We start from the raw sequence: 22,561 nt of genomic DNA, 5'->3' as shown, positions 1-22,561 counted from the left end.
CTAAGTTTGAGATGCCCATAGGACACTAAAGATTCCTCAGTTCTCTTAACTATATCCCCACATAACAGAAGAAAACTCATTATTAGATTGCCAGACACAGTAACTCTCCCTGGTTTTTCTATACAATTCCAAACTTCAGTTAACAATGATATCCTTACCAATGAGGTGAAGGTGTTTTCCATACATATGACGGTTATAACCAGCAAGACTTCTATAGGACTCAATACTAGATGTATTTGCATGATAAAATGCTCTAACTTTAATGCTGCATCAAAGACACTGCAGTATATTTAGCTTTTACATAACAGAATTATGATGTAGAAATTTTCATGAGTTTGAAAAAAAATTTCTCTACACTGTCTCTACATAGGATTAAAAATTTACAGACAATTGAGGAATCCAAAGTTATAAAAAACAGTTTTAACATTTTAATATATATTTTAAAGTATTTTAACAGTATACCATAAAATAGCTTTACAGACCCTTGCTCTTAAAATTTGTTTGTACAATTAGACAGTTGATTGTGCTTTAGTCACAATAACTACTCAAGTTTTATCTGAGTCTAGAGTTCATTAAGTACTGGATATAAAGAAGTTAATAGCTACAACGCAGTGAATTTAAAGTAAACATTCATTCATCAAAAGATTGAACATGTAAAATTTTATTTTTCCTTGAAAAGTTACAAAAATTTAAGACCACCAAACTATCATTAAATAAAAATCTAGTATCCAAATTTCTTCTGAGTAACTGGTTTTTCAAGAAAAAGCAAGTTAGTGTATGTCCTCTCTCCAAAAAATTAAAAAAAAAAAAAAAAAGGCTGAAACCCAAGGAGGGAAAACAGCCTGCAAATTTTTACTCTGGATACAGATCTAGAATGAAGTTTTTAAATTGTGGTTGTGGTGGTGAAACTCTCAAGTCACTGAATATTTTACTAAAAAAAGCTTACACGTGTGACACTAATATAAGAAATGGTCAAATTACTGCAAAAAGAGTAAAACAGACTTTCTCCAGAGAAACCTACATGGTTAAAAGCACTTTCCAGTGATTTCATGAAAACAAAATACAACTACCCACACAATTTTGTACATAGAAAATTTGGCAAAATAAAACTTAAAAGAAACACAAATTATGGGCTAAAATATTTTGTGGTTCTGTAAAATTCTTGACATGAACATATAGATTTACACCAAGGACCATATCTGAACCAAAGTACTTCACCAAAATATAGTCAATTCAAAAATTGGAACACTCCTTTAGTACTGACTGTAGAGCTCAAACTTGTCAAAGTACATCTTCGTTTTATTAGCACCAGCAGCAAGTGCAACAAAATGGTTATACTAGGGAGTTTTAAATATCAGCTGAAACCTTTTAATTATTAAAATATAACCTAGCACTAAAATTGAGTCATGGTCATTTGGAACACCTCAAGTAAATGCATATCTGGAATGCTATAGTGTTAGGTGCTTGTCATTTAAAAATTCTGATCTTAAATAACCAGGTCTGAACAATTTTGCCTTTACCAACAAGTGGCAACAAATCAAGTCAGGAAAATTTACCTAAGTGAAAATCACAACAATGAATTCCAAATAATCCCATAATCACTACATTTTGCCAGAGGAATAAAACTGCTTCAGTAATTAATAAATTCTCAGGTTCTTGCATAATTTTTAAGCACCTTGCGACAAAAACTGCTGTACTGCTGGATTCTTTGGTAACAATTACTCTTGGAATTTCAGAAATGACTAAGTCATTTATGGTCTCATTTGTACAGCCTGTAAAGAGATTATTATTGGGTTTATTATTTAAAATTCTTAATTGGTCCTTTTCTGTGCCTAAGTGATATTAAAATGAGCTCAACACTTTTACACTTTTTACACTTTTTCAATATGAAAAAGGGTCGCACTGCAGTGATCCCAAAGCTCCAACTGCTTGGCTTGATTTTTTCAGGGAAGATGCTTGGGAAAATATGGTCCCAACATTATTTCATCAAGGAATTAACTGGAAAAAATACCCTAAGACAATCACATAAATACATCCACACAGAAGGTTAGGGTGGATTGAGACAATGAAAAAAATTGTGGAGGACCTATTCACAGGAAATTAAGAAACTAAATGGGTAAAAACTAGGTTCGAAAAAGCTTATCTGAACTTTTAAAAAATATAATAATAATCAAGCCTTAGAATAAATACAATAGAGCTACTCAAACAAAGTAGAATTATAACTGCTGAGGAAAGTATATCTGAAATCATGCAGATCAGGGTCTGGAAAGTGAGATTTTAAAAAACCTTTTGATAAAGATGTGCAAGTACCAGGATTTCAGGAAAATCTGGGGATGACATTCATAAAATCCCATATTTCCTTTATGTGCCCACTGGAAATTCTATGTCTATGCTTTTGGCATGGTTTTGAGCACAGGCAATGTGTATTCAAAGTCTCTATTGTTGGATTTTCTCGGGAAATAACTTGAAGCAATCATTCTATGTTTGACAAAGCATGAAGCGACGGCTGAATTGAGTCTGTCTGTGTATGAAGTACTGTAAGATCACTTAATGTGGTAGCTATGAGGGCTTCCTGGGGGACTACAGGATCATCTGATTTACAGTCTAGATCTGTAGTAGGACTACTTTCATGTAAAGCAGTCAGAGCTCCCTGGACTGCAGTCAAGTTTTGAAAGTGGCCATTTTCTGCAAATGAGAGCAGCTTTTCTGATATTTTGGGTGATGGATAGTCCTCATCCATTTGTTCTGTTTTATGGCTGTCTTCATTCTTGGGTGAACCTTCTACAATAACAAGGAAAGATTTCCATGGTGTATTCTTATCATGTATCTACAAAGAAAACAAACATCACCATTAAGTAATTCAAGGAATAATACAAATAAAATCTCTTGAATTTGATATTTATTTCTTTATGGGTCTATCCTTTCAAACTAATAGTGTATCTTCTGCTGAAACTAGGGTTCTGTACACTTTAGTTCTTGTCTCTACAAAATTGGACCTAGTACTAATATAACTGGAAAATGCTCAGAAATCCTTAAAAAGAAAATAGTTAATTTGTTTGGGCAAATCTAAACCAGTTACAGGAACTGAGATGAAACCAATTATCCAAACTCATCTGTCCTAAGAAAAAGGGGGAGTGGAGGGGTAGGGAGAATAAATGAAATTACTCTAAAAATACAAGCCAAGAACCACAAGCATAAACTTAAAGATTTATTTATATATTAACATTAATATATTATTAATATGTAATTAACATATTATTTATTTTTAACATCATTATCTTTATTTAAAAGCTTTAAGTGGGCCAGTGATGAAGAATGTTATCAACCTCCTGACAGAGAAGCAACTAAATGTTCAGTCATATATACTTTTTGGACTTGGCCAATGTGGGAATTTGTTTTATTTGAGGTGTTTTTTTTCCCTAGTAGGGATTTTAGAAGTAAAGAAAAAAATGCTTGTTACTTGAAAACAATAAAATTTAACTAAAAAAAAACTTTTAAATGACTAGTCACATAATATACTTTGCTTAATACTATATAAAGAAAAACTACTCTACTGGTCCAAATGTGGGGCAGGGAAGAGAAGGGAGATGTCTGCACTAATTCCAAGAATGGATATATATTCTATAGCCAACATGACATGTTGAAAATAGATGAACAGAATGAAAGACTAGTATGCAATTGGAGAAGGGATTTGGAGGGGAGACAGAGGGGAAAGAATCTGTTTATTTCACTGCTATCACATGTGGGAGCCATGGATGAGGGAAAACTGGCAAGATACTACTTCTTTCCAAAAGCTCTTAATACTAACATCCCCTGGCTTGATGAGAAATAACTGTTACATTTAATCTGAACAGAATGTTCCTGAGGCAGAACTTTTTGATCAAAATAGGGTAGAAGGTTACAGAACTTCAAAACGCCCTTTTTTTTTTTTTTTGGCTAGTTGCTAAGACTCTTATTTGAAATATAAATGAGAAATGCAGAGGAATGTTGTTTATGCTTTCTTCTAGATGAGGATCATGACATCAGGGAGGTAATACTGTGACATGCAAGTGAATTGGACTGAAGTGAGGGAGGGCTGTGTAAAGTCACCAGCCTCACTTTCTCCTTCCAGGCTACCTGGGTCCAGTGGCAAGATATAAATCAGGATGACTATAGATGGCTCTGAATGCAGTGGAAGACTCGGGTCTTTTTTAGCTAGTCTTCAACAGGTTTCAGTTTGAAGTAACTCCCAATCAGTGATTAAGGTTAGGTAAGAAATGAGGCAGAGAATGGCCTTTGTTACCTACTGAAAAAAAAAAATCAATCTGGGAGAGGATAGCCTCTCAGAGTTTCTAGTCAAAACAGAAACAATTGCTCCTTTACATTTACTCTGAGCCAATCATGGCCAAACAATGACCAAATGAGGCTTGGCCTGGGACCTACTGTTGGCCATTCAATGTAAGCCTGAGTGATTTGGGTTTAAGGCACCATCCTTAAGAAAGAAATCTAGGCTGTAAATCCCAAGATATCTTGCTAGGTTTCAGTGATCAAAATTTACATTCCTTTGGGAAGAGAACTGACAAGTAAGGGTATGGGACCCTATGTTTACAGAGGAATCTGAGAGTTGTTATATATTCCATGAAACTGCATTAAATATATTTGAGCAACTTAAAAACTCTTTACAGTAAGTTGTTTTTGCTTTAAATGTTTCAGGATTTTAAGAATTTTTCATGCTTTTACACTAATTTCTGATGTTTACTATTTTAAATTTCCCCACATTTCAGTGCAATAGCCCATTTACATGCTTTTAGAGAAACCTGAGCTCAAATAGGCCAATATTTCAATATGCTTTTATGTATATATTTTTTTCTTTCAGTTTTCATTTCTGGAATGCAGCTTTTACTGGATCAATTCTTGGTCTTGAAGTTATCACACCACTATTATTCCTCTTTAAAAAATTAGAGAACTGAAAAAGACTGTCCAGTAGCTAATAGAACTTACAAAATTATACAATTTTAATTATAATTATAATGCACTGGCTCACTGAACTGAAAAAATACATTTAAGGGGGGAAGGGAACAGGTGAAAGGGACCATGTAAATCACATATTCCTACTTACTGAAGTGTGCCGTCGTAGAGTGGACTTGTCTGTGAATGTCCGTCCACATGCATTGCACATGAATGGCTTCTCTCCTGTGTGGATCCGATGATGACGCTGCAAAGCATTAAGCTGTGTGAACTGCTTACCACATTGATCACAACAATATGGACGTTCACCTGAAAAAGAAATACTATGTATTGTCAAGGTCTTTACTGTCAAATACAGACACAATTTACTAATCTAATCACACTCTGAAAGGACTCTTTTCAAATTATGATGTTCTCCACTATTAGGAGAGAGAAAAGGCAAGTGAGAGCAACCTATTTGTGTTTGCCTCCTCAGTCACAAAAGTTTCAAGCTCTGAGGTCCAAGTAATTTTGGTCAGAAAGGTGTGAGTTCAGGCTAGACCTCAGAAAGCCTGCATTCTAGTTCAAGGTGAGGGAGAGCAAAGAAGGGAAAAGTTTACACCTAATTTGCAGTTATCTTCTAAACCTATAGCAAATAAAATATGGTGATGGTAGATGAATAGAATGAAAACATGCTATGGGACTGCAGAAGTGAAGGAATAAAGACAGGACTTTCATCAATTCCAATTTAATTTCTAAATAAAATTATGCCAAACATCTTGAATCAAGGCCACAAATGCCAGAGGGTAGCCCACCTGCAGGCAACCAAATTACTGTTGAAGTCTGCAGCAGAGGAACCTATCTTGTAGAGGCCCAAGGTCAGCTCTTCACTATACCATGGATGTTCATATATGTAGCAAAAAAACCCATTATTTGATAGTTTTTTAATTTAATTTTTAAATTTAAATCCTACCCCTCTCACCCATACTGGCTGTGTGAGTCTGGGGAAGTCACTTAACCTCTCAGAGCTCTAGGCAACACCCTAGAACTCTATGCCAATCTGCACTGGTAGAGGCAGTTACTCATCAGGGTGGTGCCTGGTAAAATCACAGGACCAAACGCTAGATAGACTGATGGATGGAAGCATAGGCAGACAGACAAATGATAGGTAGAAAAATGTATAACTTGGAACACAAATCATAACATTTAACATCTTCCTATTCATATGCCTATGCCTACTCAAAAAAAATTTCACACATTTTGATAGTTGGTAAAAACCTTTAACACAAAAGGGTACAAAGTCTCTCATCATGATGCCTAGAAAGAGATGTCTAACTTCCTATCTCCAGACTGAATTAATTACTACTCTGACTGATTATTCCATTTCCAGCCACACCAGAAGCTAGGACATATTAAATGTAAAACAGCATTTGTGTCAGGAAGACATGTTAAAGTCCTGTCTATGTTTTATACTAGCTGTGTGAGTCTGACCAAAACCACAATCTCTCAGTGTCAGCAAGCAACACTTGAAGACTTTCAGTTTCTGATGAGTTGCTGATCTATAATAGGTGGAGGGAGCTTTCACGCTGGGAGTTATTTATAAGGCCATAGGAACTCCTCTTTTTCTCTAGAGATGATAATGTGTTTTAGGATCTAGTCTCCCACCACCAACTGCAAAAAATTCCACTCTTCACAATCTTTGAGGACTTACCATTCCTGCCCTCCCACAACCTTAAACTGAGCCTTGAACTGGTTCTAGAAGATAAGAAAGGCTAAAGGAAAGGGAATGTCTGCCCCTACTGAAGGAGAAAGAAAAGAAGTGTGCTTGAAGCCCTGAGTTCTAAATGGACCTCCACCCCCCAAAGTGATCACATCTGGCGGTTACATTTTAGTACAATACTATGCTTTTGGTACTTCACAAGCAGATTGGCAACTAGACTGAGAACCATGCCACAATAAAGAACAGTTTTCTGTGGGAAAAAATTTTCCAAGGTACAAAACACAAGATTTACATGCACATTTTGGCATATAACCTATTTGTAAACTAAGGATACTTTTCTTATAAAACAATTCCCTTCTCTACATAGTTCAAGTCATACCTGTATGGACTTTAATATGCTGGTAAAGTGAATTCCTCTGTGCAAATGTCCTGAAGCAAACTTCACATTTAAAGGGTTTGGATCCTGTGTGAATCCGATTGTGATGTTTCAAATACTCCTTAGAAGCAAAACTTTTGCCACATGTTTCACACATAAAAGGCCTTTCCCCTAAATGAAATATGAAAACAGATTTAAACAAAAACTTCTACTAACATACATAAGGCAGAAAGAAACAAATGATCTCAATACCAACATGTATTTTGGTCAATCAACACTGTTAATAATCTATATCATTCAATAAAATAACTAGAAGCAACTGAGCCAATGCTTGGTAAGGTTAGAATATAAGAGTTACTCATACCTAATTCAAGATTCTACAAGCATTCTTAAGAGTTACAGATAATATTTTATCATATAAGAAATAGTTTGACCTTATTAAATCCCTTATAATTAATTTTTCATGTTTATCTTATGTTTCTTCTGATTCTTATAGGTCAGATTTTCTATTCAGTTCTGGTCTTTTCCTCAAGAATACCTGAAAGTCTTTTAATTCATTAAAAACACATTCTTTTCCTTGAAAAATTACACTCAGCTTTGCTGGGTAAGTTATTCTTGGTTGCAAACCCAGCTCCTTTGCTCTTTGGAATATCATGTTCCATGCCCTCAAGTCTGTTAATGCTGTTAAATCTTGTGTTATGCTAGAACAATGCTATAACATAACAATGTTATAATATAATAACATTGTTAGACTACTCGAAAGTTACGATAAAAAAGAGTCTAGACACTACAAGAAATTAAGGGAAGTTGCCCTGAAGTTTTAGAACTAGAGGGTAAAACAGAAATTGAAAAAAATCACTAATCGCCACCTGAAAGAAAAATTCCAAAATGAAAACTCATAAGAATATTACAAAGCTCCCAGGTCAAGGAGAAATACTACAAGCAACTAGAAAGACACCATTTAAATTCTGTGGGGCAAGAGTCAGCATAACACAAAATTTAACAGCATTAACAGACTTGAGGGCATGGAACATGATATTCCAAAGAGCAAAGGAGCTGGGTTTGCAACCAAGAATAACTTACCTAGCAAAGCTGAGTGTAATTCTTCAAGGGAAAAAAATGTGTTTTTAATGAATTAAAAAACTTTCAGGTATTCTTGAGGAAAAGACCAGAACTGAATAGAAAATCTGACCTACAAGAATCAGAAGAAACATAAGATAAACATGAAAAATTAATTATAAGGGATTTAATAAGGTCAAACTATTTTTTTATATGATAAAACATTATCTGTAACTCTTAAGAATGTTATCATTACTAGGGTAGTTAGATTATACATAGATAGAAGGTTTAGGGTTGAGTTCAGTATGATGGGATTATTCTAAAAGATAAAAATTGCTAGGAGGAGGTAAAATGGAACAATGGAAGAAATGTTACAGTAGAGGGTTTGAGAGGATAGAGGGCTGGTAGTGCTAGAATCTTATTTTCATTAGAATTGGGTTTAAGAGGGAATAACATATACATCTAGAAGGATATAAAGGTCTTCTTAATTAACCTAGAAATGGGAGGGCAAGAGCATAGGATGGGGGGGGGGGATTGATCTTAGAAGAATGTGCAGATTAAAAAACAGAAGGATAAAAGGAGAGAATAAGGGAGGAATTATTAGAAGGGGTATAGATTAAGGAGACAGTGGTCAGAAGTAAATTAGACATCTGAGAAGGGATAGTGAAAAAAGGGAGGAAGAAAAGGATTAGCAGTGAGAAAAACAGCATGGAAGGACATAAGACAACTAGTAAAGTAATTCAACTACAAAGAACCTATGAAGGAATGCTATCCCTTCAGACAAAGAATGAACATGAACACACACACACACACACACGCTCTCTCTCTCTCTCTCAAATGTGTGTCAAATGGTGGCCTTTTCTAGTGTGGGGTGGGAAGGGAGACAGTTCAGAACTTAAAATGTAAGAAAAAAAATCAATTTAATTTAAAAAAGAATTATAAACTTTTCATAATGAGTTGTTTGATTATTCCCAATCAAGAATGGCTATGGATCTTTATCAGAAACATAAAAATGGATTTGGAAAGAGGAAGATTGCTGCAAAGCATATGTAAACAGCAATTCTTTAAAAAAGGGGGGGGGGGGGGGTAGGGGAATGTCCAAGATAAAGATCACTTTAGTCATCCTGCACTGTGTGTACTCATGAAAGCAACACTATTCCACATAAATAATGTGTTAAAATATCTGTTTTCTTCTCAGGGCATTCTGGTGAATGATTAATGTATTCATCCTTTCATCCATTATGACCCTATCATTTCATATGGTTCTAGAAACACAAGCTACAGTAATATAAAAAGAAAAAAATCAATAGAAGCATAAAAAAGTCACTTTTTGCAAATGATATCTTCTATATTAAGAACCCAGAATATCTGTAAACTAAAAAAGTAAATGGAATAAATATTTCAACAAAGTTGAAAGATATAAAATAAATCCACAAAAAAGCCTGCATTTCCATATAATAACAACAAAATCTAGCCAGAGAAAGACAGAAAAATTCCATCACAAATAACTTCAGAATATATAAAATATTTGGGAATTTCCCAAGACACACTTGTCTGTGTTGACATAAGTGAACAGAGAAGAAAACAACCGGAGATATATTATTAATTGCTGGTGGATAGGCCAAGACAATATAATAAAAATGAAAATACTGCCCAAATTACTCATTTTGCTATATCCATCAAACCACCAGAGGATTACCAGACTTAGGGGCAATAACAACAAAATTCATCTGAAGAAACAAAAAGTCAAAAATCTCAAGAGAAACAATAATTTAAAAAAATGGGAAGGAAGGGAACTTAGCAATACCAAATCTCAAATTATACTACAAAGCAGTAATCATCAAAACTATATTTGGTGATGCTTAAATAAAAAGGTCTCTCAAAAGAACAAAATTCAACATACAATTTACAGAAGCAAACAAAAATTATAATTCCATGTTTTGATAAATCCAAAGACCCCAAATGCTGAGGTAAGAACTCGCTATTTGACATAAACGTATGAGAAACGTGGAAGGCAATTTGAAAGAGGTCAGGAATAGTACATCTCATACCATATAATTCATAAAAAATAGTATGTTAAGCAAATAAAAGGAGCAAGGAAGAGCTTCTCAACTGTGGATAGAAGAAAAATTCATTACCAAACAAATGATAAGAAGAATCAAAGGAGATAAAATAGGCATTTTTAGATTATATAAAATTTATTTTATTACATCACATTACATAAAAATAAGTGAGAACATATCTTTGGAGCTAATTTCTCTGATAAAGGTATCATATTCAAGATAAATATAAGGAACTGATTCAAACTTATAAAAACAAAAGCTTTTCTCCAACTGATAAATGATCAAAAGATAAGAACAAGGAGTTTTCAAAGAAAATAACCCTAAAAATCAAAAGCCACATTGGAAAAAATGCTCCAAATCACTACTAATTAGGGAAATGGGAATTAAAGGAATTAAAATAACCTTGAAGTTCCATTTCACACCCATGAGACTGGTCAAGATGACAGAACAGGAAAATGACATAAGAAATTGATTTCATGTAAATTTTTTAGTTGATCCTATTTACAACTGATTTTGTCCAGTAATTGCCTAAGTCATGGTTCTGTCTCAGAACTCAGTTCAGAAATTCAGCTTGCCTCTAGTGATCTAAGTTTTAAAATTCAGTTCTTCTACTAATCACCGTTTTATTCTTGCCTCAAAGAAATCTGCTATCCTTGAGGGATGCAGGTAGACACCAGAGAGTCTGGTCCACTATCTCTAACCATGAAAGTGGTCTTAAACAATGAACATTTCTTAGTCACAACAGTTAAGCTTCCCTCCAAATTAGTTTGAAGCTATAATTAATGGGAAGAACTGTTACCTACCGTACCTTCAGCTCCTAGGAAAATACCAAGACATCTGGTGTTATCTTTAAGCACTAAAGCAAACTGTAAGAGATATACTGTCCATCCTTGCCTGTACAACTAAGGAGGATTCTATCTCCATCCCTTGTCCACTATCAATTGCCTCAGGATGCAGGTGGGTCCCATAAATCAATCAAGGATCCCTCCAGGGCAGAAAGGTAGGTTTGCTAACCTACCCTTCTTAATATAATCAATCATGTTGTCCTCACCCTTATGATGCTGTCCAATCTGTAACCAACTGTATTATTTTTCTCACCTGCTCAGTTTTGTTCTTTATTCCATGCTTATATTCTTTTGACCTTAGGTAGCCATTTGATCTACTTTATTAACAGGTAAGTGCTGAAAACACTTGACAGCAAAATCTGGCAAAAATCAGGCTTAGACAACACCTCATACTATATATACTAAAATAAATTACAAGTGGATATATAAAAAGGTCACAATATCAACAAATCAGAGGAGTAAGGAAGAAATTTCCTTTCAGATCTATGGATAAGGGGAGAGTTCATAACTAACTAAGCAAGAGGCTCAAGTAAGATGGACAATTTTGATTATGTAAGTTTTTTTCCACAAATAAGACCAATGTAACTAAAATTGAGGCAAACAGGTAACTAGGAAAAATTACTTGCAGTAAGTTTATTTGATAAAACATTCAATATATACAAAGAACGGGTTCAAACATGTAAGACTTAAGAGTCATTCTCCAACAGACAGTCAAGCAATTTTCAAAGAAAGAAATACAAGCTATTAACAACACTCTGAAAAAGTGCTCTAAATCACTAATGATTACAGAAATACAAATTAAAAGCAACTTTAAGATTCCACCTTAAAGCTAGTGGACTGACAAAGATGGCAAGACAAAAGAGGAAAATGAAAAACATTGGAGGGGTAATGTTGGTGGATCTGTGAAATGGTATAGATCTTCCAGAAAGTAACTTGGAACTGTGCCCATAAATCTACTATACTATACATACCTCTCTGACTCAGAAATAGCACTACCAGATCTATACTTCAAGGAAATCAAAGAATGAGGAAAAAGACCTACATGTACAAAAATATTTAAAGGACCTTTTTGGTGGCTCTAAAATGGAAACTAAGGAAGTGTCCTATTTGGGAATGGCTAAAATTATTTGTATTATATGAATAAAATGAAATATCAAGTGTTAAAAGAAATGATGAAATGTACAGTTTAAGAGGAAACTATGAATATAAAGTAAGAAGAACTAGGAAAACAATCTATACAAAACATTATACAAAAAACAAGTATAGAAGACGTTTTTAGGACTCTGATTAGCACAACGATAAACTTTAAGTCCAAAAAAATGAAGAAGAAACACACCACCCTTCTCTGGCCAGAAAGTTCTGAACTTAAAATACAAAAGGCATACATTTTCAGACATGGAAAAAATGGGGAGATTTGTTTTGCAATTATCTATTGAGGGTCCCCCCCTTCTCAAGGGCAGGCAAAAGGGAGAGGCAGATTAAGCAAAAGAGTAGTTCTAAAAGAATTATATGTAGCAGTGTCAAAGACACAGTATTTTAAGAAACCTTAAAAATTAACAACAAAAAAAGTTCAACCAACATATTATTATGAGGAAGCTAGGTGGTACAATGGATAGATGTGGAGTCCGAAAGACCCGAGTTCAAATTCTCTTTCAGAAACCTGCAATTGGTATGACTGACCCGAGTCACTTAAGCTGTTTCCTCATCTGTAAAAAGGAGGATCTATTGGCACTTATCTCACTGTTACAGAGAGGATCAAATGATAATACATATGTAAAGCACTTCGCAAATCTCAAAGGCTAGTGATTTTTATATTTATTGCCTTAGAATTATATATGTGACATTATTTTAGTTTAAGATATTTATATTGGTTTATATGTTAATGAAAGTGTAATAAATTTTAAAAGAGAGGAAAGAAGGAAGGAAAACGTGGAGATGGGGAAGAAGAGAGAAGGAAATTTTCTTTTATTCTTCAGTTTGAGGGATAGGAATGGGACAGAGGGAGTGAGGAGCTAAAGACAGGGCTGCCTCCACACATCACTCAAAAAAAAAAGAGGGATAGAAATGTTTTTAAAACATAACCATTTGAATTTCTGTATATTATCAACAAAACTTAGCTGGAAAAAATAGAAAAATTCCATCACAAATAATTTCAGAATACATAAAATATTTTAGGAATTTATTGGGAACAGAAGGAAAGCTGAAAGAAGGAATATGCAAACATGTTGAATTTATTATATAATTCCCAAGTAAAGGGAGCTATACATAAAAAAAAAAATACTTAGAACATGGAGTTTATCCTTCAACTCAAATCATTTTACAGCCAAGAAAAGACTTGAGATAGCATAAAGCAAATGAATTCCAAAACAATACAAAACTAACATGTCTATTAAAGGAGATATGTCTTTTAAAGGTATAACTGTCATTAAAATATAAATTAAATCTGAACATGTACACTGGCAGTTAAGTCTTTCTGACAAAACAATGTTATCCACATACCGCTTCCCTTCTTCATGCCCCATTTCCCACCTCTAAGCTGTGTTTAACTGAACTTTTGACACTTTTAACTAGGGAATCTTGCTGCGAAATTAGCATGTAGAGAAATCATGTTACTTGTTTTTACAAACTCTGAATATTATGTCAATAGACATCTCAGCTATCTTTCTTTTAATTTAATTTTTACTTCAGTTTATACAAGACTTGTAGAGATAACTTTACAAGCAAGGAAATGAACCATTTCATAGATCATCACTGGAGTAATTTTTTAAGTTTCTTAAATTCTCTATTTTGTATTCACATTGCCTGGAAAAAGTTCTGAATTACTTGGAACTAGCGTTAAATCAGCAAGATGTAAGACAGTTGCAGCATGACGGAAAGAATACTTGAAATCAGAAGACCTGGGTTTGAATCTTGGTGCTAATCTGTACAATTTTAGGCAATTCATGCAATTCTTTTGGCCCTATTTGGCCATCTGTACATCTAAGGGATGTACTGTACATTTCTAAATTCTTTCTCAGTTGCAGCATTCAGTGATTCTGTCACTTTTTCTCTTACATGTATGACAACAGCACACTTACCTGTATGACACCTTTTATGATATATCAGCATGTGGTTTTGAGTGAATCTTGCACCACATTCATCACAGACAAAAGGTTTTTCACCAGTATGAATTCTGAAATTACAACATTCCAGCATAGTTCAGAATGCTTTTTACTTCAAAGTTCATGCCTGTCTCTCTCCAACTAAAGTGCCCCCCATTCCAATCTTCTTAAAATAAATTAATCTTGTTCAAAGCCATCTTTAGCAGACTAATGAAAAGTTCAAAGTAAATGAAGGTATCATCACACAACAAAATCTCAGATACTAAAATGATTATCTGATAATTTTATGAACATTATTCTATGAATTTTCATTTATATCTGCAGATTCATCTTAAAAGACATCTCTAAAGAGACCACATCTTCATATTTCTAGTTTAGAAAAGTTTTAATAAACTTTTATAAATTGGAAAACGAATACCACTATCTCAGGTTATACTCCTTAAAAATCCCCATGTAGTATAATTAACCATAAATTTCTAAGGAATCATTTTTTAAAATAATTCTTTATATATAATATGCCATAAGATTTCTAATTCTCAAAAAAAATAGGATAGTATTCATTTTCTAAGGAACCATTTTTTGATAAACTGTCACATATTTTCTCACTTTTAAGAAATTTATGAGAGTGCCTCATTTTTATGTGCTATAGCACCAATCAAAAATGGGAAAATGACCATAAAAGGATATAGAAACCTAATATTAGAAAGCAAATATGTATGCATTATGAGATTCTGACCACTATACTTCTGCCTCCTGCTACCTCCCTACCTCAAAAGGCTGAGATGACAGTATTTCCTATCCTACTGACTTTAAAAGTCAAATTCTTTCTGCCTCAGAGGTAGATTTATGGAAACAGGATTAATTACAAAGGGCTTTGTGGGTCACTGACTTATCTTTGGATATGAGGAATTAGGAAAAACTCCAGATCATCTAAAAGAAATGCTTAGACTGCTAGTGAAATTTATTAAAATTTGTTAAGCCAAAGTCAATTATATGATACTCAAAAAACAAAAATCTATCCCATTCTCCCTCCCAGTTCTAGAGATTGCATAATTAAGTAAGCAACAAGTATTTATTAATTACTTCCTAAGTGACAGGCACTGACCTAAGAGTATTTTTAAAATTCAAAAGAGGAATTAATGCATAAGTGTACTCTCCTTATCAGCTATCTTGACTGGGGCCTCCTGGTGGCTGAGGAGCCCTAATGCAGTCCCTAACCCTTGATTCCAGTTAATAATTATAGAATAAGAATAAGCTCCAACTCCCCCTCAGAAAATGTATTGGAAGAACAGCCCTTTTTAAGACACTATGGATCTTCTAGTTATGCACTGTAGGGTTATGGACAAGTGTTCTGAGAATTATACATGCCTTCTCCTATACCCTATAGTCTCTCTCAACACTGATAAGTTTTCCAGGTCAGATGGGAGATGACAGTCTAAGTTTAAACAGATCAGGAGAAGTTCTTAACCTTATTTGCGTCATGAACCATTCTGGCAGTTTGGTTAAGTCAATGAACCCCTTTTTCAGAATGTTTTTAAATGCATACAATAAAATATATAAGATTACGAAGGAAACCAATTACATTGAAAATTTTATCAAAATATTTTTTAAAAATTTATGGATCCTAGATTAAATAGTTCTGCTTTACATTAAGCTTGTGGAAATGACAGTTACTTCCTGCAATTTCTAGGCAAAGAAAAGGTATACCTCACAGATTCTCAAATCCAAAAACCACAAATTAAACATTCTTTCAGGCTCTAAAGGGCCTTAATTCAAATAGGCAAAAAACAAACAAACAAAAAAAAAACCTCTGGCCAAAGTAAGAGTTCAGCCTTGCTTTCTTCAAGCATAAAAACACTATCTGGAAATAAAAAATATTGCATTTTATAAGGATGCTTCCTTCTGATGTCCCAAAGTGTTGTCTCAGTATCTACCTCCTAAACTTTTCCGCAAGTACAGTGAAAACTATTCATACCTCATATGTGTTTTCAGTGCAGAAGGCTGAGAAAACTTTGCTTCGCATTCAGTGCACCCATATGGCTTGTCCCCTGTATGAGTTCGTTCATGAAGCCTCAGAGCTGTTTTGGAGCTCAAGCCCTTGCCACACTGCTGGCACTGATGGCGCTCCCCACCACCTTCATGAACCTGAAGAATATGCCTTTTAACATCTTTCTTTCTTTTGAATTTTTTTCCACAGAGTTCACAGGGAAAATGGCGTTCACTGCTATGAACATGTCGTTGATGGCTCTTCAAATTACATCGGTTTGCAAATGTTTGGCTGCAGGTATCACAGCGATAAATTATTTCAGCAGCAATGCCATGGTTATGTTTGATATGTTTCAGGAAACTCTTCTCATAGAGAAACTCTTTTTCACAGGTGGTGCACTTAAAATTGCTCTTTTTCTTATCATCTTCTTCATCAGCTTTTTTTAAAGCTTCCTCTAACTCAAAGCTGGCATCACATTCCTCATTCTTTGGCTCCACATTTTTTGTCACTGGCTCTATCACCATCTCCACATCAAGTATGCTTTGGTCTTCTGGGGATTTGTTCTCTCCAATATCATCTGCAGCATTTTTTTGCTGTTCTCTGAGTCTCCTTGTGTACTTCTTCTTAGGGATTTCAACAAACACCTTCCTACCAGCCAGCCTTCCACTAGCTCTCCTAATTTTAGGATAGGGAGGTTTCATAACTTCTTTTTTCTTATCTACTTTTTCCTTTGACTTTCTCAGTGGTGTCTGTGACACTAAACCATTGCTATTTCTTTCTACAGGGTAATCTGAAGAATCTGAAAGGCTATCAGCATTAGGGACTTCTACCATTATACTTGACTTAGAATCAAGTACAGCATCATTTGTTTGAGAGTTATTATTCTCTCCTGGCTCTTGAGACTCCGAAAAGTTCTGAAGCTCTAAAAGTACTGATTCTAACATCTGTTTCTTTAACTGAAAACAAGTTTCAGATAAGTCTAAACATTTCAATTTTTCAGCCATTTCTAACATTCTCTGCACACGATCTTCTTCTACCTGGACCTTTGCAGTATAGACAAACTCAAGAAAAGAAGCAAAGTCAACAACCTGTACTTCATTTAAATATACATTTGTCCTTGTTCCATCCATGGTCGTCTCATTAAGGAACATCTCCTTAAAAAACTTGCTGGTGGCTGCCAGTACAGCTTTATGAGCTACAAATTCTTCTCGTACACCTTGATATTCCACACTCACTGTTACATCACACAAGTGACCAAGAAGACGTAATTGATGCATTTCATTCAAAAGATTAATTGGCGATGATTTGGACTGTAGCAGAACTGCACCACTTTCCATCTTTCTTTCTGAAAACAGCTTTGAAAAGAAAAAAATAATTAAAATAGGATCAATTATTGACATTAAAACATTTTTTTCAAATGTATTGTTTTAATTTTATAGAGAATACAAAAGGTTCAAGGGTCCTTCCTCCTTTTGTACCCTTAAACACAGGCATCGCTCAAAGCCTAGTCACTACACCCCTCTACTTCTCTCTATTCTCTTTGAAAGCTCATCTAAAGGAATTCAATTATCAACTAAGTGTGGATGACTTTCATTGGCTTTAATCCCAAAGTAAACTTCATCCTCTGAGAGGTGGGCTTCTGCTTTATCTTGATTCAGGCCTTCACCCCTCTGGCATGCCCCAACTCCTGCATCTGTCCCCCTGCTTTCTATCCTCTGTTCATGTGTTGTCTTTCCCTATTATAAGGTGAACTTCTTGAAGGGCTGGCACCTCTGCTTGATAATAAGTGCTTAATACTTTAGCTATATCTCTATTACTGATACCAAACCTGAATTCCAGTTATGTATTTCTATCTGCTTGCTAGGCATTTCTACTCAAATACCCTGAAGAAAATAATATTTGGTTTCCCCAAACTAATCTCCACCTTCAGGTTACTGAAGAAATCATTTTCCTAGTTACCTACAACTTTATTCCATCCTCAACCCTGAACTATTTCAAGTCTCCAAACTCTTTTTCAAACAGTGTCTTATTAATCTTCCTCAAACAACCTTCAATGGTTTCCTAACACTAATGAATAAAATTAAGATCCTTAACCTCGCCTTCATGGTCATCCACAATTCAGTAATTCACCAATATGACGTCAACATTTATCTTCTTTATCTTCCATTACTTTCCTAATGTAAACTGTCTGCTCCACCCAAGGTGGCCTACTTCCCCTGATAGGCCACAACGTTGTTTTCCAGTTCTCCATGTGTTACTATTCCTTCAATCCCAGTTTAAATCTCTCACCGTCAAGGACGTATTCCCAGATTGCCCAAAGGCGAATATTCCCTCACTCAGGTCACTGAGCTTTAGATACTTTACTGCTAAGTATATTTATACACGTACACACATATTTACATGTTCTATCTCCCCAGTAAAACTGGAGCTCCTTGAGGGCAGCGACCTCATCTTCCCAGTCGCTGTATCACCCTGCACATAGTCGGTACTCGGATAAAATGTTATGTTTACGTCAAGTATGAAAATCTAGCGGACCTAACGGAAAACCCAACCAACAGCACGAAACCCTCCTCGTTCAGGCTTGGCGGGGCCGTCGGAGGGTTTTCCACAGGGTCACTACCAGAACCTAGAAAAGAACACTAAATCCATCCCCCCTGCACCCGCCTGCGGGCTTCCAGATCTGCCCTGTCACCCTGCCTTAGGAGCCCTGCTTTCCGTCTGCTTCCGCTCCCTTCCGGGGCAGGTTCTGCACCTGCACCAGAGGGGGGCCGGGAGTCGGGCTCCGATCCCGGACCCTGAAACCCACGGACGGGCCCCGGGAGCGGGGGAGCCGCTGCGCAGGGCGAGGGGGGCGCTGCCCCAACCCCCGGGAATTTCTCCACACTCGGGGCCCCTCCCGCCCTGCCCGGCGGCTTCCCTCGATGACTCTCGGGCTCGGGAGCCCCCAAGCCCCGCGCCCCTTCACCCAGGCCCGCGGGGGCGCCCCCACGACACAGCCGGGCCAAGGTGCACCAGGGGGCAGCCGCAGCTGCGGGGTCGGAGGGGCTCGGAACCGGCCGGGGCACCGCTGTAGAGGCCGAGGCCGGGGCCGGGACACTCACCCGGCACCGAACATCCGCCTGGACGAGGTCGGGGGAGGAGAAGGCAAAGGGGAAGAAGGTGGAGGCGGCCGCCGGGCAGCTCGGCTCCTTTCTGCTCGCAGCTCATTGGCTGTCGGGGCGCTCCCTCCCCCCGCTCCGCAGCACGCGCCTCTCCCTCACCGGCCGTTGCCCCAGCCTCGCCCCGCTCCCCTCGGGGAGGAGGGGGTTGGGGGGCACGCTTTCACAGTTCCTTTCCTACGGCACCCGCCCACAGCAACTACCGGAGCGACTTCGGGAACGCCATCTTGGGTCATATGACACGGCCACGCTGGGGTCACGTGGCGGACGTGCGCTCCATGATTACGTCATGGGTGCCCCCCGGAGCGGCTAGCTTGGTCGTCTCCTGCTGCCTCGGGTGGTTGTCGGGGGGAAGTGCAAGCAGCTGCTCGTCAGCGGGCGCTCCCCTTCCAGCTCCCCTCCCGCCAGCGCCGGGACAGGTGCAGGACTCCTTTAGCCGAAGGGGCCGGAGGGGCTTTCTTCTCCCCGGCCACACACACAGCCCCCATCAGCCGGGACTCAAAGCTCGAGCCTGGGGCGGGCGCAGCCCCACGTCTCGGCGGCGGCCGCTCTCACTCCCGCAGCGCCCGGTAGGGCCGCCCGTCACTGCGTGACCACCCAGGCCTGCGCTGAAAGTCCGGGCTTCCAAGAGGGTTAGCTGCGCTCCCTGCGCCGGTGAGCTCCGGCCGAGACCCCGAACACGTGTGCGGGCGCCGTGTCCAGAGCAGGCCTTCCTGAGCGTCCTGCTGTCCCAGTCCTGCATTTATTCGGCTCCCACAGTGTAAGTGTGGGGCACTTGGGAGAGTGGAGAGAGTGGCGGCTGGCTTCTGGAAGACCTCGGGTCTAATCCAGCCTTAGACATTAAAGGTTCCTCTCCACAGGTGAAGACTTCGCTAATCGGAGGGAATCTTGGATTCATTCATTCAAAGACAAGCAGAATCGTTAAAGATTAGTCCAAATAAAGGACAGCTGGGGTGTAAATAGAAGACGCTGAAAGGCTCTGCGGCCGTGGGAGCAGAACCCAAGGGTGAAGGAAGGCAAGAGCGCCGAGAGTTCATTAAGTGTATGTGTAGAACACGGTGCCAGGTCCTTGGGGTAGAGGAAAACCAGTACGTGCCCTGACCTCTAGTGGATCGAGATCTTGGGTCCGTCCAAGTTTGAGAGAGGCACCATATCCGTACCAATGCCATCTAATCACGTGCCTTGTTATTTCAGTGCCGATGGCATACGCCATTGTGTTGAAAATGGTGATGATTCAGGTATCTTTTTTAAATCCAAAGAACTGTATAAATTAGTTCGTGTCTTTGTCCATAGGATCAGCTAGTTGGAGGAGACAGAGAAGCAGGCAGAGTCAGGAAGACTCCTGACTGCATTCAAACCTGCCCTGACTGGCTGGGTGACCCTGGGCAAATCACTTACCCGGTTTGCCTCAGTTTCCTCATCTCTGAAATGAGCTGGAGAAGGAAATGGCAAACCACTCGAGTGTCTTTGTCGAGATGATCCCAAGTGGGGTCATGAAGAGTCGACATGACTGAAATGACTCAACAACAAACTTTGTAAAAGGCTTTGTATCTTACCCAGATGTTTTATTTTTTTCAAACACTGATTCCCACAGCTAACTCTGTTCACAGCTTAGAAAAGTTATTATTTAAAGTTAAACAGTGAGTTAGTCTTACCTGCATAAAAGGATGACACTCATTTTACTTAAAGTTGTTCCTCTGGACACAAGCAGTAACTGTCATTTATCTGATCCTTTGGTTATACTGGTAGTTAGCAGAAAATCTTCAAGAAATGTTTATCACCTAGCTAAAAAATGAAGGCATTTGCTACTGTCATGCTGCCCTAAAGGAATACTGTATGCAAAGAATGCAGCTTGCTTGTAGCCAAGAAAAACATTCAGAAAAGAAGAGAAAGGTCTTTCTAAAAGCCCTAGAACAGGTAGTTAATCAGAACACAATGCTTTCATAAAAATAATTGAACACCATTAGCAGTCTTTCTTTCAAATATGATAGACACAGATACTGAGAACATAGATTACATACGTATTTCAAAGTTCTGTGACCTTTGGCAAGGTTCTGAGCCGCAGTTTCCCTGTTGAAATTAGATGAATCTTAATGCTATATGATCCAGGTTATGTTAAAGAAATGGTAAAGTACAAATATGACACTAAAATTTTATTTTCATTTGTGGTTCTTTATGATTTCCTAAACTGCTAGTAAGTTTATACGGAACTATAAATCCATGAATACTTTTCTATTATATAATATATTGGTTTGCATTGTAAGAGCTAGTCTATTAATATACATCATAATGAAACCACACTGTTTGCTTAAAGATTCATGTAAGATGTTTACAAAATTTAAAACAACCACATCAATGTCAGTCAAGCAAAAGGTAAAATTTCACTTCCCATTTTTATTCATTTCTAAAAACTCTAAATCCTACCATTGCATGACTGATTTTATGTTTTTATACACAGAAAGCTTCTAAAAATCATTCTATGAGTACATACAGATAAATTAGTTACTAAGTAACTGATACTATATCGCTTCCTCTAGAATTAGCTTAATATAAATATAAACATAAATGCAATAGTTTATACAAATGGTATGCAGAATTTAATATAAAAGGATTATTAGAGGCATAATGCATTTATAGTATGTGAATAAAAGTTCCAAGAACTAACACCTATTAAAACAAACTTGTTTTTACTGATGGGAGTTTTATATCACTTCTGAAAAAAAAAAAAACAACAAATAACTAATAACTTACCATAACATCAAAGTCAAACATCTACAGTCGAACTAGGATTTTAAAATTCCTGATCATGTTTTGTTATGTGATTGAAGCTTTATCAATACAAGTCTTATTGTTACATATATACCAAGGAATGGTTATTGGTACTGGTAGGAACACTGGTGGCTGTGATGTTAGCAGTTTTCACAACTGCATTCTCTGGTTTATACAGTCTACCTTGGTCAACTGACCAAATTTCAGGTGTTGGCTCCTCACCCATACACACATCTGAGAAGGTCTCAATTTTTGACCAGTTGTGGTCTTTTTTAGTAGTAAGATCTATCAGGAAACTTCTCCAATGTGCATTTCGATCATGGATCTAATAGAAATGGGAGAAAAAAAAAGAGCACTCATTAAAAATGCTCTTGAGAAAAGCCAGTGTGTAGAAATCATAAGTATGTTTAATCATGATAATGGACATTTCTAATTAGCGGTGACTTATTAATATCATCAAATGTCGACTAAAATTCTGCCCACGCTATGAAACAAAAGGCTGATTTCACTGTTTACTACTGTGAACTCCCATGAGCTGATGCCCATTTCAGTTGCTT

General features: G+C 37.1%; 2 protein-coding genes across 3 annotated transcripts in view; both read right to left on the bottom strand.

The window, feature by feature from the left end:
- Positions 1 to 645: 645 nt before the first annotated feature.
- Positions 646 to 19,484, bottom strand: GZF1 (GDNF inducible zinc finger protein 1). 2 transcript variants are annotated; one of them, XM_072634615.1, is made up of 6 exons: positions 19,338 to 19,484; positions 16,066 to 17,432; positions 14,067 to 14,161; positions 7,026 to 7,193; positions 5,099 to 5,256; positions 646 to 2,827 (listed from the first exon to the last, which is right to left on the bottom strand). In XM_072634615.1, exons 2-6 carry the CDS (start codon positions 17,412 to 17,414, stop codon positions 2,474 to 2,476), a joined length of 2,124 nt encoding a protein of 707 aa, XP_072490716.1. In that variant the 5' UTR covers positions 17,415 to 17,432; positions 19,338 to 19,484; the 3' UTR covers positions 646 to 2,473. The 2 variants fall into 2 exon arrangements, with proteins under 2 accessions (XP_072490716.1, XP_072490714.1); XM_072634613.1 differs by lacking the exon at positions 19,338 to 19,484 and adding an exon at positions 19,179 to 19,311.
- A 1,201-nt stretch (positions 19,485 to 20,685) lies between these two features.
- The window catches only part of LOC140520598 (uncharacterized), a 31,804-nt gene continuing 29,928 nt past the window's right edge, over positions 20,686 to 22,561 (bottom strand). Inside the window, exon 7 of the mRNA XM_072634612.1 lies at positions 20,686 to 22,329. Within this exon, the coding sequence (XP_072490713.1) occupies positions 22,087 to 22,329 (243 nt within the window). The 3' untranslated portion in view covers positions 20,686 to 22,086. The remainder of the gene's footprint in view (positions 22,330 to 22,561) is intronic.

The sequence above is a fragment of the Notamacropus eugenii genome, chromosome 1 (assembly GCF_028372415.1).
Source record: "Notamacropus eugenii isolate mMacEug1 chromosome 1, mMacEug1.pri_v2, whole genome shotgun sequence".
NCBI classification, from domain to species: domain Eukaryota; kingdom Metazoa; phylum Chordata; class Mammalia; order Diprotodontia; family Macropodidae; genus Notamacropus; species Notamacropus eugenii.
Note: the sequence above shows the minus strand (reverse complement) of the source record. Positions and strands in the feature narration are given on the sequence as shown.